Here is a 12,750-nt window from a genome sequence, read left to right as displayed (position 1 = left end):
CTGTTTGACATCCTAATTAAAACATTGGCAGGTACTGTCAGAACTGCTAATAAAGTTTGACATTCTGGTAGCCTGTGTCAGATTGTGTCAGATTGTCTGGTTTATAAGTAGACAGCCCTGTTGTATTTTCACATCTGTCAAAAGAGACTGTATCCTCATAACTCCCCACTTGGCCAAATCCCCCAGGCTTCCAGAGGCTTCCATGCACCCAATTTCTTCTCACCCCTGATAAGCTTGAACATATCCGAGCTGGCTGTGTCAGGAGCGCCCTCTAGAGGAAAGACTTGTTGAAGGACGTTAAAGACAATTTCTTTCAATTAGACATTGCATTATGTCTGTATCTCTTGCAAGGTAGAAGGGATGGATTTCTTGAGACAGAAAAGTTAATTAGCTTTTTGTATTTTTGGCCTTTGTTTCCATCAGGTCAGCCACCACCCACCTATCTCTGCATGTCATGCTGAGTCTGGAAATTTTGTGTTCTGGCAAGGTAATGTGCTAATATATTTGGTGCCCATCATTTTTAATAATGTTATAGATTTATTTTATAAATGAACTATTTTAAATGCTTATTAAAATCAAAAGCTGGCCCTGCACTTGGGCCTTGTTGGAAGAATCTGCACCATTTGCTGCTCTTGCCTTTCATCCCTGAACAATAACTGGTATATTTCTACTGCATAATGAAGAATTCAGGAAGATAATTTAATTGTTCCCCTTTAAAAAAAAAAAACCTCATTCTTCATATGGAACACCATTTTATCCTGTAACCTTTTCTCTATTTTATTCCACAGCCACTTGGAATGTCTCCTGTATTTCCAAGAATCACCAAATATTTAAAGTTATTTATCAGAATCTGGACAGCAAAGGGGAAGTTTCTTTTGGAAAAAAAACAAAACTTGAATTTCATTTCTGAAATCACATTTTGTCTTGTGACTTTTTTTCAGTTTGTTGTTCCTAAATTCATTGAATTTGGCAAGAGATGCATTGTTCTGAAGAACTAAATAAGGCTATAAATATTTCCTAAATTGATTAACTTTGCTAACTTATTTTATTCAAAAGCTAAGTGCACAATAAAATGAAAATTTGAGCATCTTAAGATTTCAAATAGTTAGCACATGTCACTTTTAAATTTTCTCTAACAGTGATATCACCTGATTTACTATATTGTCTTTAAAAAACACACATGCAAAATTTGAAAGACATGAAAGAATATATCATAAAAAAATCTCCTTCTCTTACCCAGTTCCTCTTTTGAAAGCCATCAATATTACTAATTTAAATTTACAACTACTGTCATTTTCTTTCTGAATCATTCCAACTAAAATTTAAAATTATGGCTTAATTAGAAATATCTTTAATTTTCACTGAAACCTTCTGGAAATAATTCTCATAAAGTTTCTAACTTTTTAATTGCTAAGTGTCATTAACCCTGTAATGACATTTTATTACATTTTTTATTTATTACATTTTTTAAATTATGTATTATGGGAAGGGTTTTCTCAAAATAGTTCCTACATGTCCCTTACTTTGCTCAGAAATTTCTCCTTAGCTCTCTTTGCTTTTTCTTCATCAGCCTTTTTCTGGGCAATCTCACCTATTCCCATAGACTCATGACTCCCAAATCTTGCTTTTTAAATCCAACCTGACATTTCTCTGCCTTTTAATTAGATTGTTTACATCATTTACATTTATTGTGATTGTTGATGTAGTATTTAAATCTGGTCTCTTGTTACTTGTTTTCTGTTTGTTGTTCTCCTTTTCCGCTTTTTCTGCCTTCTTTTGGAAGGTAGTTCCTATGATTCCGTTTCACCTACTTCTTGGCTTCATTGGCTGTACTTCTTTGTTTCATTCATTAATTGTTACTTTAGGATTTATATTATATATCTTTAAGGTATTACTGTCTATCTTCAAGTAATATTGTGGCACTTTTTGTTTTTTGGTGAGAAACTTACAAAAGTACACTTCCATTTCTTTCTCCCAATCTTTATGCTTTGGGGAGCATACATTTTACCTTATATGTTATAAACCCTAAGCTAAGTATATTGTTACTATTTTTTTCTGAAAGTAGCCAATTATCTTTTTTGTTAGAAACATGATCGATATGTAATTTATGTACCATACATGTCACCTAATTAAAAGGTAATTCCATGGTTTAATGTAGTCGCTAAGTTGAGCAATCATCATTACAATCAATTTTAAAACATTTTTATCACCCCAAAGGAAACTCCTTTAGCTATTCTCTCTTCCCTCTCCCTACAATTTCCCTTAACCTCTTCTATCCTTAGGCAACTATTAATCTACTTTCTCTTCCTGTAGATTTGCCCATTCTGGATGTTTCATATAAATGGAATTATACGGGATATGGCCAGGGTCTCCCCAGTCCTGGCTCTACCTCTCTCCTGGAGCAGAGCCATGGTCCTTACTGGGCTCCTTGCTTTTACCTTTACTCCTGTGGTCTGTGTATTGTCTCTGCAGCAGCCAGAGGGGTCATCTCCATCCTTTTTCTATCCCCTATCTTGTGTGTTGGTACCACCATTCATGCAAATTGGAAAAATCTGAAACCACGCACAAATTCTCCCTGTCCTTCACAATCCTGTCTACATTTTCATCTAGTTCTGTTTTTACTTCTTTAGTGCCTCTGGGACCATTCTCTTCCACATAATCCCTCTACTGCTATCTTGATTCATTTATGCTTATTTCTCTTTTGACCAGCTACAGTTGGTTCATTGCTGGTCAAAGCATTTGACCATTTGTTGCATTGCTTCTCATTTTTCCTGCTCCTGTACTGTTCTCCATCTTGTGCCCAATCATCTCTGCAAGGTCTATCTCTAATCACATCAGTTCTCTGTCTAAACAAACATCTTATTTCCCCCCCCAGTGCACTCAAGCCAGACTTCTTAGCCAGACTTGGAGAGCTCACTGTATACTGATTTTTGTACTCAATCTGTCTTTCTTCTCTTCTCTCTGGACAGTCTGATACCTAAAGGACAGACCACACCATGTTCTCTTATACTTGTGCCCCTTAAACAAACTATGTGTTCTGCTTTAAATTGCCTTTCTCCACTTGGGGAACTCCTAATTCTTCAGAGCAACAAGCTGCCTCTGATTCTATTGCCATCCTCAAACATTCATACCTTCCCTGGTTTCACTTCACCCTGTAACATAGCTGGTTGTCACCCATGCCTCCTTGTGTGGCATTACTTGTTTTCACTTCTGTCTGCTTTTCATACTGTGAGCTTCCCCAAGAGAGAGGATTTATTTTACTTTAAAATTTTATATAATTATGACTTTATAATTATAGTTTCCAAGATTCACTTCCAGGTACTCAATTTGTACTTGCATTAAATGAAACATTATCCTATACAATAATGAATTTTACTATTAAGAAATTGTTCTATGTAGTGATTGATCATTCCTACAGCCTACAAACTCTTTGATCTACCTAGCTCTCCTGCTAAATATGTAATGTTTGCTATTTCATTTCAGATGTGAGATGGAAAAACAAGTTCTGGGGCAAATCCATGGAAATTGTTCCCATTGGCACAACCCACGTGACTCTGCCAGCGTAAGTGTCTCTTCTCTGGTGTAATTTTGTAGAATTTAGGGCCAAGGCAGAATCTAGGAACAGGCTGCTCACTCCCATGTGGCTGTGAATATACATTTTTTTCTTTTAATCTGTTTGACAGTGGGTTAAATGTCCCTCATTTTGACAACCTCACATTTTCTTTTGCTCAAATGAAAATGCTTCCTGGACACCAAAGTTCCCTGAATAGAAGCTTTTTTAAACCTCATTTTCAGTTCCTAACAAAGTTAAGAATGATAGTTTTACTTGAGCATTGCCTTTCCTCACTGTCAAAGCTCCTTTTAAAGAAAGATCTTTCAAGGAGTATCAATACTTATTTATAAAGCAAAGCATTTATGAGAGTGGCCTCTGGAACTGGGCTGTCAGGACCCGTGTGCTTACTCTACCACTTACTAATTGCAAATTTTTGAGCGGATTACATAAGCTTTCTAATCACCAGTTCTCTCATCTATAAAACAGGGATAATAAACCTAGTTCATAGTGCTGTTGTAAATGTTAAGCAGATATAATATGTAAAAACTTAAAATAGTACATGGCACATGGTATTGTACCATGTGTTTGATCTTATGACTATAAAGTTATTATTTAATTCTATAATTCCAGAATACATTCTCATTATAAAAGACTTAAGATATATGAATCCTAATATTTACAATAAGATATATGATGTATATGTGCACATGTATGTATACAGACGTGTGTGTACACAAGGATTCATGTGCACAGGAGAGCAAATTGTGAAAGTAAACCCATACCTTCCCCATTGCCACTTCCCTTTCTTAGTTTGGTGACTCAGACAAGTCACCTGGCTCTCAGTTTTCTCCTCTGTCAAAGGAGGAGTGTGGTGCTCCAGGAGATCCCAGCTTCTAGTGAAGCCTCCAACAGCTTCCAAAATACAGTCTGACCGCTCTCGCCCTTTGTGGTGGCCTGGCTCCTGGAAGGGGAAAGCTTATGGAAGACCCAGCAGGGCTTACACACTCAGTCAACTCTGTAAGTGGAGAAGGGAGTAATGTGTTGCACACATGACTTAGGTTTAAAATAGCAGTGCTCGTGGAGGGGAAGCAGGCACCTCCTGCCAGACTTCTGGCCACCAGGGGCTTCTGGAAACTGTGGAGAGAAGTACCTTTTTGCAGGCATGAGTGCAAGTCTGAATAAGAAAAACATTTTCTTCTCCCTAAGTCATGGTGTATCAGTCCTACAGAAATACCACTTTGGGAAACAGTCTTCAGAAGAGCCTCAATGAGCTCTGACAATCTCAGCACATCACCCCTCACCTTACCCTTCAAGTTCAACTTGTTCGATAAGACTAAATTCAACATTGGCTCAGAGGGTGAGGAAGTGCATCAAGCGCAGGGGCCCTTTAAAAATGTGCAGGGCCTCCCCAGTGGAGCAGCAGTTGAGGGCTGGGTTGCGAAGCTGCCCACAGCCTCTGCAGCGCCATATGGCTCTACAAACCTCTCCTGCCTCCTGCTGCTCCCCTCAGCAGTGTACTTCATCAGTGTGCCTGCTCTGCTCTCCACTCTGACCTCTGACAGCGCCATATGGCTCTACAAACCTCTCCTGCCTCCTGCTGCTCCCCTCAGCAGTGTACTTCATCAGTGTGCCTGCTCTGCTCTCCACTCTGACCTCTGACTGGTGAATTCTCTCACCCTCCCGCGCTTCTGGCTGTACCCAGTGCTTATATACATAAATAAATAAATCTTAAAAAAAAATAAAAATGTACAGCTTCTGCAGCAACGTGTGGACTTTGTATTGGAAGAAGTTGAATTCAGAGAGGCAATAGAACTTGTTAAAGTGGGTATGGTTGCCTGTGAGGGTAAAACAGTGGCTCTGATGCTACAGAACGAAACGAAACCATAGCTGTTTATGCTGCCTTCTGTGATTACCCCTCATTTTGGGGAGAACATAGAACAGACTTTTTAAAATGTATTTTAGCATTCAGAAATGACTTCTCTGGGCTATACTATCAAAAAGTTCCTATTGGAAGAAACTTCAAACTCTGTAGCTCTATAGGTTCTAACTTACCTTTATTAAACGACATGGAGAAAAAAATCTCTTCTGTGACAGAGCAAATACTGTTACCCTCCTAAAAACATTGCTTAATAAACTCATTTTATAACTCTAAAAAGGCCGTGCTCACGTGCTTGTGTTCCTGGATCTTTTGAGAGTCACTACTTTGCTTTTTCCTGCTTTTCAGTTTTGGAGATCATTTTGAGTGGAACAAAGTGACCTCTTGCATCCATAACATCTTAAGCGGACAGAGGTGGATTGAGCACTACGGAGAGATTGTCATCAAGAACCTGAGTGATGATTCCTGCCACTGCAAAGTGAATTTTATCAAGGTAACTGGTGACCCTGTGCACTGACCCTGGAAAGGCAGAGCTGGGGCCTCTGGGCAAAGGGTGTCTGGAGGAATTTTGTGCCTTAGGGCGAGTAGACAGCCCCACTCTCCTGACTAGGGCCATGGCCCCTCCTGCGCCCCTCCTACCTTCACTCCCCATGGTCTTTCCTCAGGGCAGCAGCTGAGGAACCCTTTTAAAGCAGAAACCATTATGTTGTAACACAGATGAACCTTGGCGACATCATGCTAAGTGAAATAAGCAGACACAAAAGGACTAATATTATGTGACTGCATTATATGAGGTACCCAGAGTAGGCAAATTCATGGTGACAGAAAGTAGAGTGGTGGCTGCAAGGGGCTGGGGAGGGGGATGGGGACTAATTGTTTAATGGGTAAAGAATTTCATTTTGGGGAGATGAGAAAGTTTTGGAAGTATATGAAATGATGGCTGCACACATGGTGCCTGTGCTTGATGCCAGTGAATCATCCACATGAAAGTAGTAGTAAAAGTAGTAAAAAAAAAAACAAAAAAAACTATATTTAAAGTAGTAAAAAACTATGTGTATTTACCACAATTTAAAAAGTCATCCCATATTTGACAAAAATAGGGCCTCCCTGGTGGTGCAGGTGGTTGAGCGCTGCACTGTGAAGCTGTCCACAGGCTCTACAGCACGGGTTCAATCCTGGACGGCCGGCGAGAAACCCACATGGCACAGCAGACCTCTCCTGTCTCGCCCGCTGCTCCTCTCAGCAGTGTATTTCAGTCAGTCTGCCTGTTCTGCTCCCCACTCTGTCTCTGGTGAATCCTCCCACACATCTGGCCTGTACCCCGGTTCTTGTATAAATAAATAAATAAATAAATAAATAAACCATATTTGACAAAAATATTCCAACAACTTCCATCTTCCCCAGAGGTAAAGCCTACAGCTTCCCAACAACCCAGAAAGTCCTTCACAGTCTGAAGTCCACACCCCCATCCCTCAGTCTGTCTCTCTCCATTCTTCCAGTCTTGCTTGTTTCCTTCCTTCCTCGCTGCCCACTCTCACCGCACTGGCCTCCTTCCTTTCCCAAGCCCGTCCTCTCCCTCCTTTTACTTTTTGTTCTGCTTGGCCCCTCTCTTTCCATCTCCCTCTCACCAGTCTCTTCCTGTAGGCCACTTTCTGTCATGGCCCATTTCCTTCAGGGTTTTTATTCCCATCTGTGATTAGCCTGCTTGCTACTGGCTGATATGCTCATTTTCTGAAGACCACACTCTCCTGGCCACCTCTGACTCCAGGAAAGTAAAGACCTGGTCTGATCCACTCGCTGCTGTGGCCTCATCCCTGGAAGTGGCACCAGCACAGAGAACCTCACAAGCATCACAGGACACGTGAACACACTGAACTGATGTAAAAAGCGTGGGCTAGCTTCTCACCTTTTTGGTTTGAGCTCTTCTCTTCCTTCTTAGATTCCATTCCCTCTTGCCCTGAAAAACCTCATGTGCTTAAAATGGGCTTCAAGCGTTACCCTCCTCGAGGAATATTTGCATTTAATGAAGAACAAAATTGTAAGCTGAGAGATGAGGCATGCATGTGTCTCTCCGGTTATAGCTGGGGTGGGGGGACACTCATGAAGATGTGGACTGAGGTCTTCATTCTATTCTGTCAGCCAAGCGAGGCTATAGGCAGACATAATGCTAGTAGTGATTCGGGTAAAATAAAAATGACCTTACCTTGAAAGCTTTGTCTAAGCTCTATACAAAGAGCAGCAGATGGCAGCCTGGAGCAGGGAAATACCTACCCTGATCCAGGGGAGAGCTACGTAGGTCTCAATGAATTGTGCTCAACTCCCATTTCTAACACCCACCATCCTCACCCAGTTAAAGCCAGAGTATAGATCTTTGGAGCTATGACATGAAAAAAGAGGTAGAAGTCGGGACGTGCCTCCAGGGTAGAGAGAGAATCTGAAAGCAGACACAGCTGTTGTCTGTGGAGCACGGCCTTCCCTCTGGCTGCCTATCATGTTACCACGCTGGATTTGTTGGCAAAGAGAAAACCAGACTTCTGCTTCAGAATAAAGTTAAGAGCCTCGGCAGTGCTTTTCCTTTTCCCATTTTGTGCACGACTAGCTGACTCAGTGTTAAATTTCTTGCTCAGCCCTGAGGTGCACTCTACCCTTCCTCTCATTTTTACCACAGACTTGGAATAGGGACATTAAACCACCAGAATATGGCCTGAAAATGCCACTCATCTTTATTGGTTTCCATATATGCATTCTTTTCCCACTGAAAATAGTACTAGACTTTTTGATTTATAGGGTAATGCCTTCTGTTCTTTCACAGAGATTTTTTTAGGGCAACCAGGTAATTGGGAGATTTGAATCAAGTTAACTCTAGGGGATTGGCGTGCCCTCTGCTGGCTGAAGCGTAGTATTGTATAAAACCCACAAGGCTCAGGGAATGAGGGGCCTCAGAGCAGGCCCTTCTGTGGTGTGAGCATGGGCTGCATAAGGTTCCTGTGGGTTAAATGAGCAGATCTGGTTTGTGAAGAAAATATATAAAAGACACTGAAAATTGACCGAGGAACCTCCAGACAGCCTTCCATAGTGGTTGGACTACAGGGGAACCGAATAAGACATCAGTGTAAAAAAATAATAACAGTACAAAACACAAAAGCAAAAACAGACAATTATAAATCAGAGACATCCTGCAGGGGAGGAGAAGGGAGAGGGATCAGAGGGAGGGAGGGAGGAGCACAGGGGACTGAGGTGATGGTGCACAGGTGCATTGGGGAAGGAAACTCTATGGGGACTACACCTGAGGGGGTGGGGGGGGAGCAAATATTGTTTAAAAATGAACAATGATGTGAAAAATAAAATTAGTAAAACGTAAAATAACTAAATCAGCCAGTCAAAAAAAAAAAAAAAAGACACTGAAAGTTGATCGGTTTACAAAACAACTTCCTTGGTTGCTTTACAAAGGACTCTAGTTCCTTAAAGGGGAAAAAATGATCTGAGTTACATTTCTTTTAAATTGCAATAGTCAAAGCCACAGTGACAGCTGGGGAAAAGCTGGTCCAGAGGATGGGCTTACGGGCAACCACACTAAATGGCCCAAGTGTGAGACCTGAGCCTTTCCCTCCTACATTGCATATAGCAAAAGTGGGGGAGAATGTCTTCCACAAAGTTGTTGGGTTACAAACTATAAATAGAAGGTTAACAATCAATTTTTATTAAGTAATTAAAAAATTCTGATTACAAAAAGGAAAACTCAGCACTCAGAACTGGCCAACTCTTCTCCCTATAGAATCACTCGTGGTTCTTTTTTGCTTTCCTTTTTCTTTCCCCTAAATATCTGTAATAAGGGACCCCAAAACACTAAACAGACAACTCTCACTTGACTCCTAGGCAAAATACTGGAGCACTAACGCCCGTGAGATCGAAGGCACGGTGTTTGACAAGAGCGGGAAAGCCGTGCACCGGCTCTTCGGGAAATGGCATGAAAGCATCTACTGCGGCGGCTCATCGTCCTCTGCTTGCGTCTGGAGAGCGAGTACGCGGGGTTCATCAACAGGGAGGGGTGGGGAGGGCGGGCCGAGCTCAGTGTCCAGTCCATGTCTCTCCCCCTCTCAGCTTCCAGCTATGTTGCACGTACTGGGCCTTCTCTGATTCTCCATATCTTATCTCAGACTCATCCCCATTCTTATGAGCAGTATCTGGGCTGGGCTGCGGGCTTCTGGATTCTCATCCTAGAACAAAGCTTTTACTACTCCCTGGTTGCTCTCAGAGCAACTCGCCTAGGCAGCACACTTCATTCCTGTGCCTGTACTGGGATAGCAGTAGGAGGGAAGGAAGAAGTCATTCTAGTGGAGGACAGAGGAAACAGACTTACTGAACAAGAGGTACCTGGGGGATTCCACAATCATGGGCAGGAGAGATTCACATGGGCATAGGGTCACCCCCTAGGGAAGGCACATGCCACCTGAGCAGGTCAGTTTCCCAACAGGAAGAAAGAACAGAGGGTGACTGCACAGAGGCAGCAGCAATGACTCTTTCCACGGGGAGCAGCCATATCCCCCTGATGCAGAGGTCACCATGAAGCTAGAGTGAATTGGCACCAGTGGTCTCCTTCCTTGCGGCAGAGCTTGAGGCACATTGAGTGCATATCATGAAGGAGAATGGCCATTTCTCTGGATGTTGAACCGATACCCTGATGAAAGAACACAGGAAGTTGCTTGCAGTTATCATGGACATTATGGTGCCACCTTGGCCGTGAGCATCCTTGGCCCATATTCAAGAATCCCTGTCTTCACTCTGGTGGTTGGGAAACTGGGGAGGATTTTTAAGACATAATAGAAAGCTTTGCTACTGTTTTCATGCTTCTAATTTTAGGTAATTAGAAGTAGAGTTAGACAAAGTGGACTTCTGAAGTTTCATCCAATGGGTGTGCAGAAAAGTTCATGGAAAGTATTTGTATGTATGTATCTGAACCCCTAGAGTTAAGACTATGAGTGGATTTTGTTAGTCTGCATTTGATCCAGCCAATATGCAAAGTTGAGTATTTTTAGCTTGGTTTTTAGCTGGAATTCAAGTCTGGGCAATACACTTGCATTAGTCTTCCATGGTTGCTAAAACAAAATACCACAGCCTGGATGGCTGTAAGCAACAGAAATTAATTTTGCTGCAGTTCTGGAGGCTAGGAAATGAAAGATCAAGATGCTGGCAAATTCAGGTTCCTGTGAGGGCCCACTTCCCGGCTTGCAGACAGCGGCCAACCCTTCCGATCTCGTTTCACCTAAGTCCTTTCTCTGAGGACTCGCCCATCTCCAAATATAACCATACTGGGGGTAAGACTGCAGCTTGTCAATTTTGGGAGGACACAAACATTTAGTCCCTAACCTTCTGCACCGGATCCCCCACACACCCAGATCATGTCCTTTTCACATGAAGAATACATTCACACCACCTCAACATCCCCACAAGTCTTAACTCATCCCAGCATCATCTGCAAAGTCGAAAGTTGCATCTAAATACCATCTAAATCAGGTATGGGTAAAACTCAAAGTGTGATTCATCTCTCCAGCTATGAGCCTATAAAACCAAAATGTGCTTCCAAAAAATGATTATGGGGTAGAGATAGGATATATATTCCCATTTTAAAAGGGAGAAAAAAGAAGGGGTGACAGCTCCCAAACAAGTCCCAAAGTTAGCAAGGCAAATGCCATGACCTCTTAAGCCAGCAGATAATCCTTTCACTCAATGCCCTGCCTTCTGAACCCACTGGGGCAGTGACCCTGACCCCACAGCCCCAAGGCTCTGAGTGGTGACAGCCTGGCAAGTTGAAACCAGAGAAGCGGCACCACCCTGTGAGAGGTGGAGGTAGTCCTGTCCTCCGGGCCTGTGTAGTCTGGGCCTGCGATGGGAGTGGCAGCCTGATGATCTCAGAATCACCTTCAGGCTTCCTTCCCTTTTCTTGAAGGATATGGCACTTGTTTGTTGCTGGATAACTTGTGTGGCCTCACCCTGTAAAACACCAATAGTCCCACAGTCTTTTCTTTATTCTGCCCCCTACTATCCATCCCCTTTAAAATTCCAGCTGACATATTTCTGCTGATACACTCCACATCTGTCCTAGCTTTTGCTATGCTTGTTTTAAATTTAAATAGGTTAAACTTGGGGGGAGGCAGGGGCAAGAGTTGATGAAAGAGCAAAGAGAATAACATTAATTGTTCACATGCTTTGGGTTCAACACTATTCTGGGCACAACACAGTTTCAGGAGCATCCAGCTCTTAAATGAAAAATGAATTCTCCAAAGTGAGAATATTTTTAGCCAGGAAAAATGGACCCAGAATTTTTAAAAACATGTTTATTTGTGTAATAGATTAATTTTCTAGCTTAAACAATATAGCAACTACACAACATTGTATAAATTTCCTGTATACAAGGAAGGCCTTATCCTTGTAGGTAGAAGAAAATTTATTAAGGAGAAAATTCACAGAGTCATATATTCAGCATCTATTTGTTAGCCAAATATTTTAATAGAAATGGAAATGTTTAGAACTGATAGAGAAAAATTGCAGGCTATTCTGAAATGAGAGAGGTGAAAGAATTGAAATGAGAGTGGTAAAAGAGTTAAAAATGCAACATAAATGACATGTAAGTGATGAATGATTTTTCTTTCAGACCCCATGCCAAAAGGCTGTGAACAATATTATGGCTTCACACAGTTTGCACTTGAACTAAATGAAATGGATCCGCTGTCAAAATCTTTATTACCACCTACTGACACTCGATTTCGGCCAGACCAAAGGTGAGGATTGTTTTAAGATCTTTCTCTCCAAAGATATAAAACTCTCATAAAAATCTTATTAATAAATCCCAGGTAAATAGTGGAACTTAGTGAGATAATGTCACTAAGAGTAGAGAAGTTTCAGGGGTTTGGGAATCATGTCATGGAGAAGACAGAGCCCAGCACAGATCTCTGTGTGGAATGAGCTTGTTCATGAGTAGAGCCCTGTTTCACTTGCAATACCCCCCAAAAAGCATTTTTTTTTTAAGATTTATTTTATTTATTTATACAAGCACTGGGTACAGTCGGAAGCATGGGAGGGTGAGAGAATTCACCAGAGCCAGAGCAGGGAGCAGAATAGGCAGACTGATGAAGTACACGGCTGAGGGGAGCAGCGGGCTGCAGGAGAGGTCTGCGCGCCATGTGGGACCCTCGCCTGGCGGCCGGGGATCGAACCGGCGCTGCAGAGGCTGCGGGCAGCTTCGCAACCCAGCGCTCAACTGCTGCGCCACCAGGGGAGGCCCAAAGCATTTATTTTTTAATAGCCTTACTGTATACAGTAA

General features: G+C 42.0%; 1 protein-coding gene across 6 annotated transcripts in view; it reads left to right on the top strand.

The window, feature by feature from the left end:
• The window catches only part of OSBPL3 (oxysterol binding protein like 3), a 183,740-nt gene that overhangs the window by 163,930 nt on the left and 7,060 nt on the right, over window positions 1-12,750 (top strand). For all 6 annotated transcript variants that reach the window (XM_054692428.1, XM_037509403.2, XM_037509385.2 and 3 more), the window contains 5 exons: window positions 424-487; window positions 3,484-3,562; window positions 5,778-5,922; window positions 9,306-9,450; window positions 12,082-12,208. In XM_054692428.1, the coding sequence (XP_054548403.1) occupies window positions 424-487; window positions 3,484-3,562; window positions 5,778-5,922; window positions 9,306-9,450; window positions 12,082-12,208 (560 nt within the window). The remainder of the gene's footprint in view (window positions 1-423; window positions 488-3,483; window positions 3,563-5,777; window positions 5,923-9,305; window positions 9,451-12,081; window positions 12,209-12,750) is intronic.

This window comes from Talpa occidentalis, unplaced genomic scaffold (genome assembly GCF_014898055.3).
Source record: "Talpa occidentalis isolate TD23 unplaced genomic scaffold, MPIMG_talOcc4v2.1, whole genome shotgun sequence".
NCBI lineage: Eukaryota > Metazoa > Chordata > Mammalia > Eulipotyphla > Talpidae > Talpa > Talpa occidentalis.
This window is presented reverse-complemented; position numbering and strand designations above follow the sequence as displayed.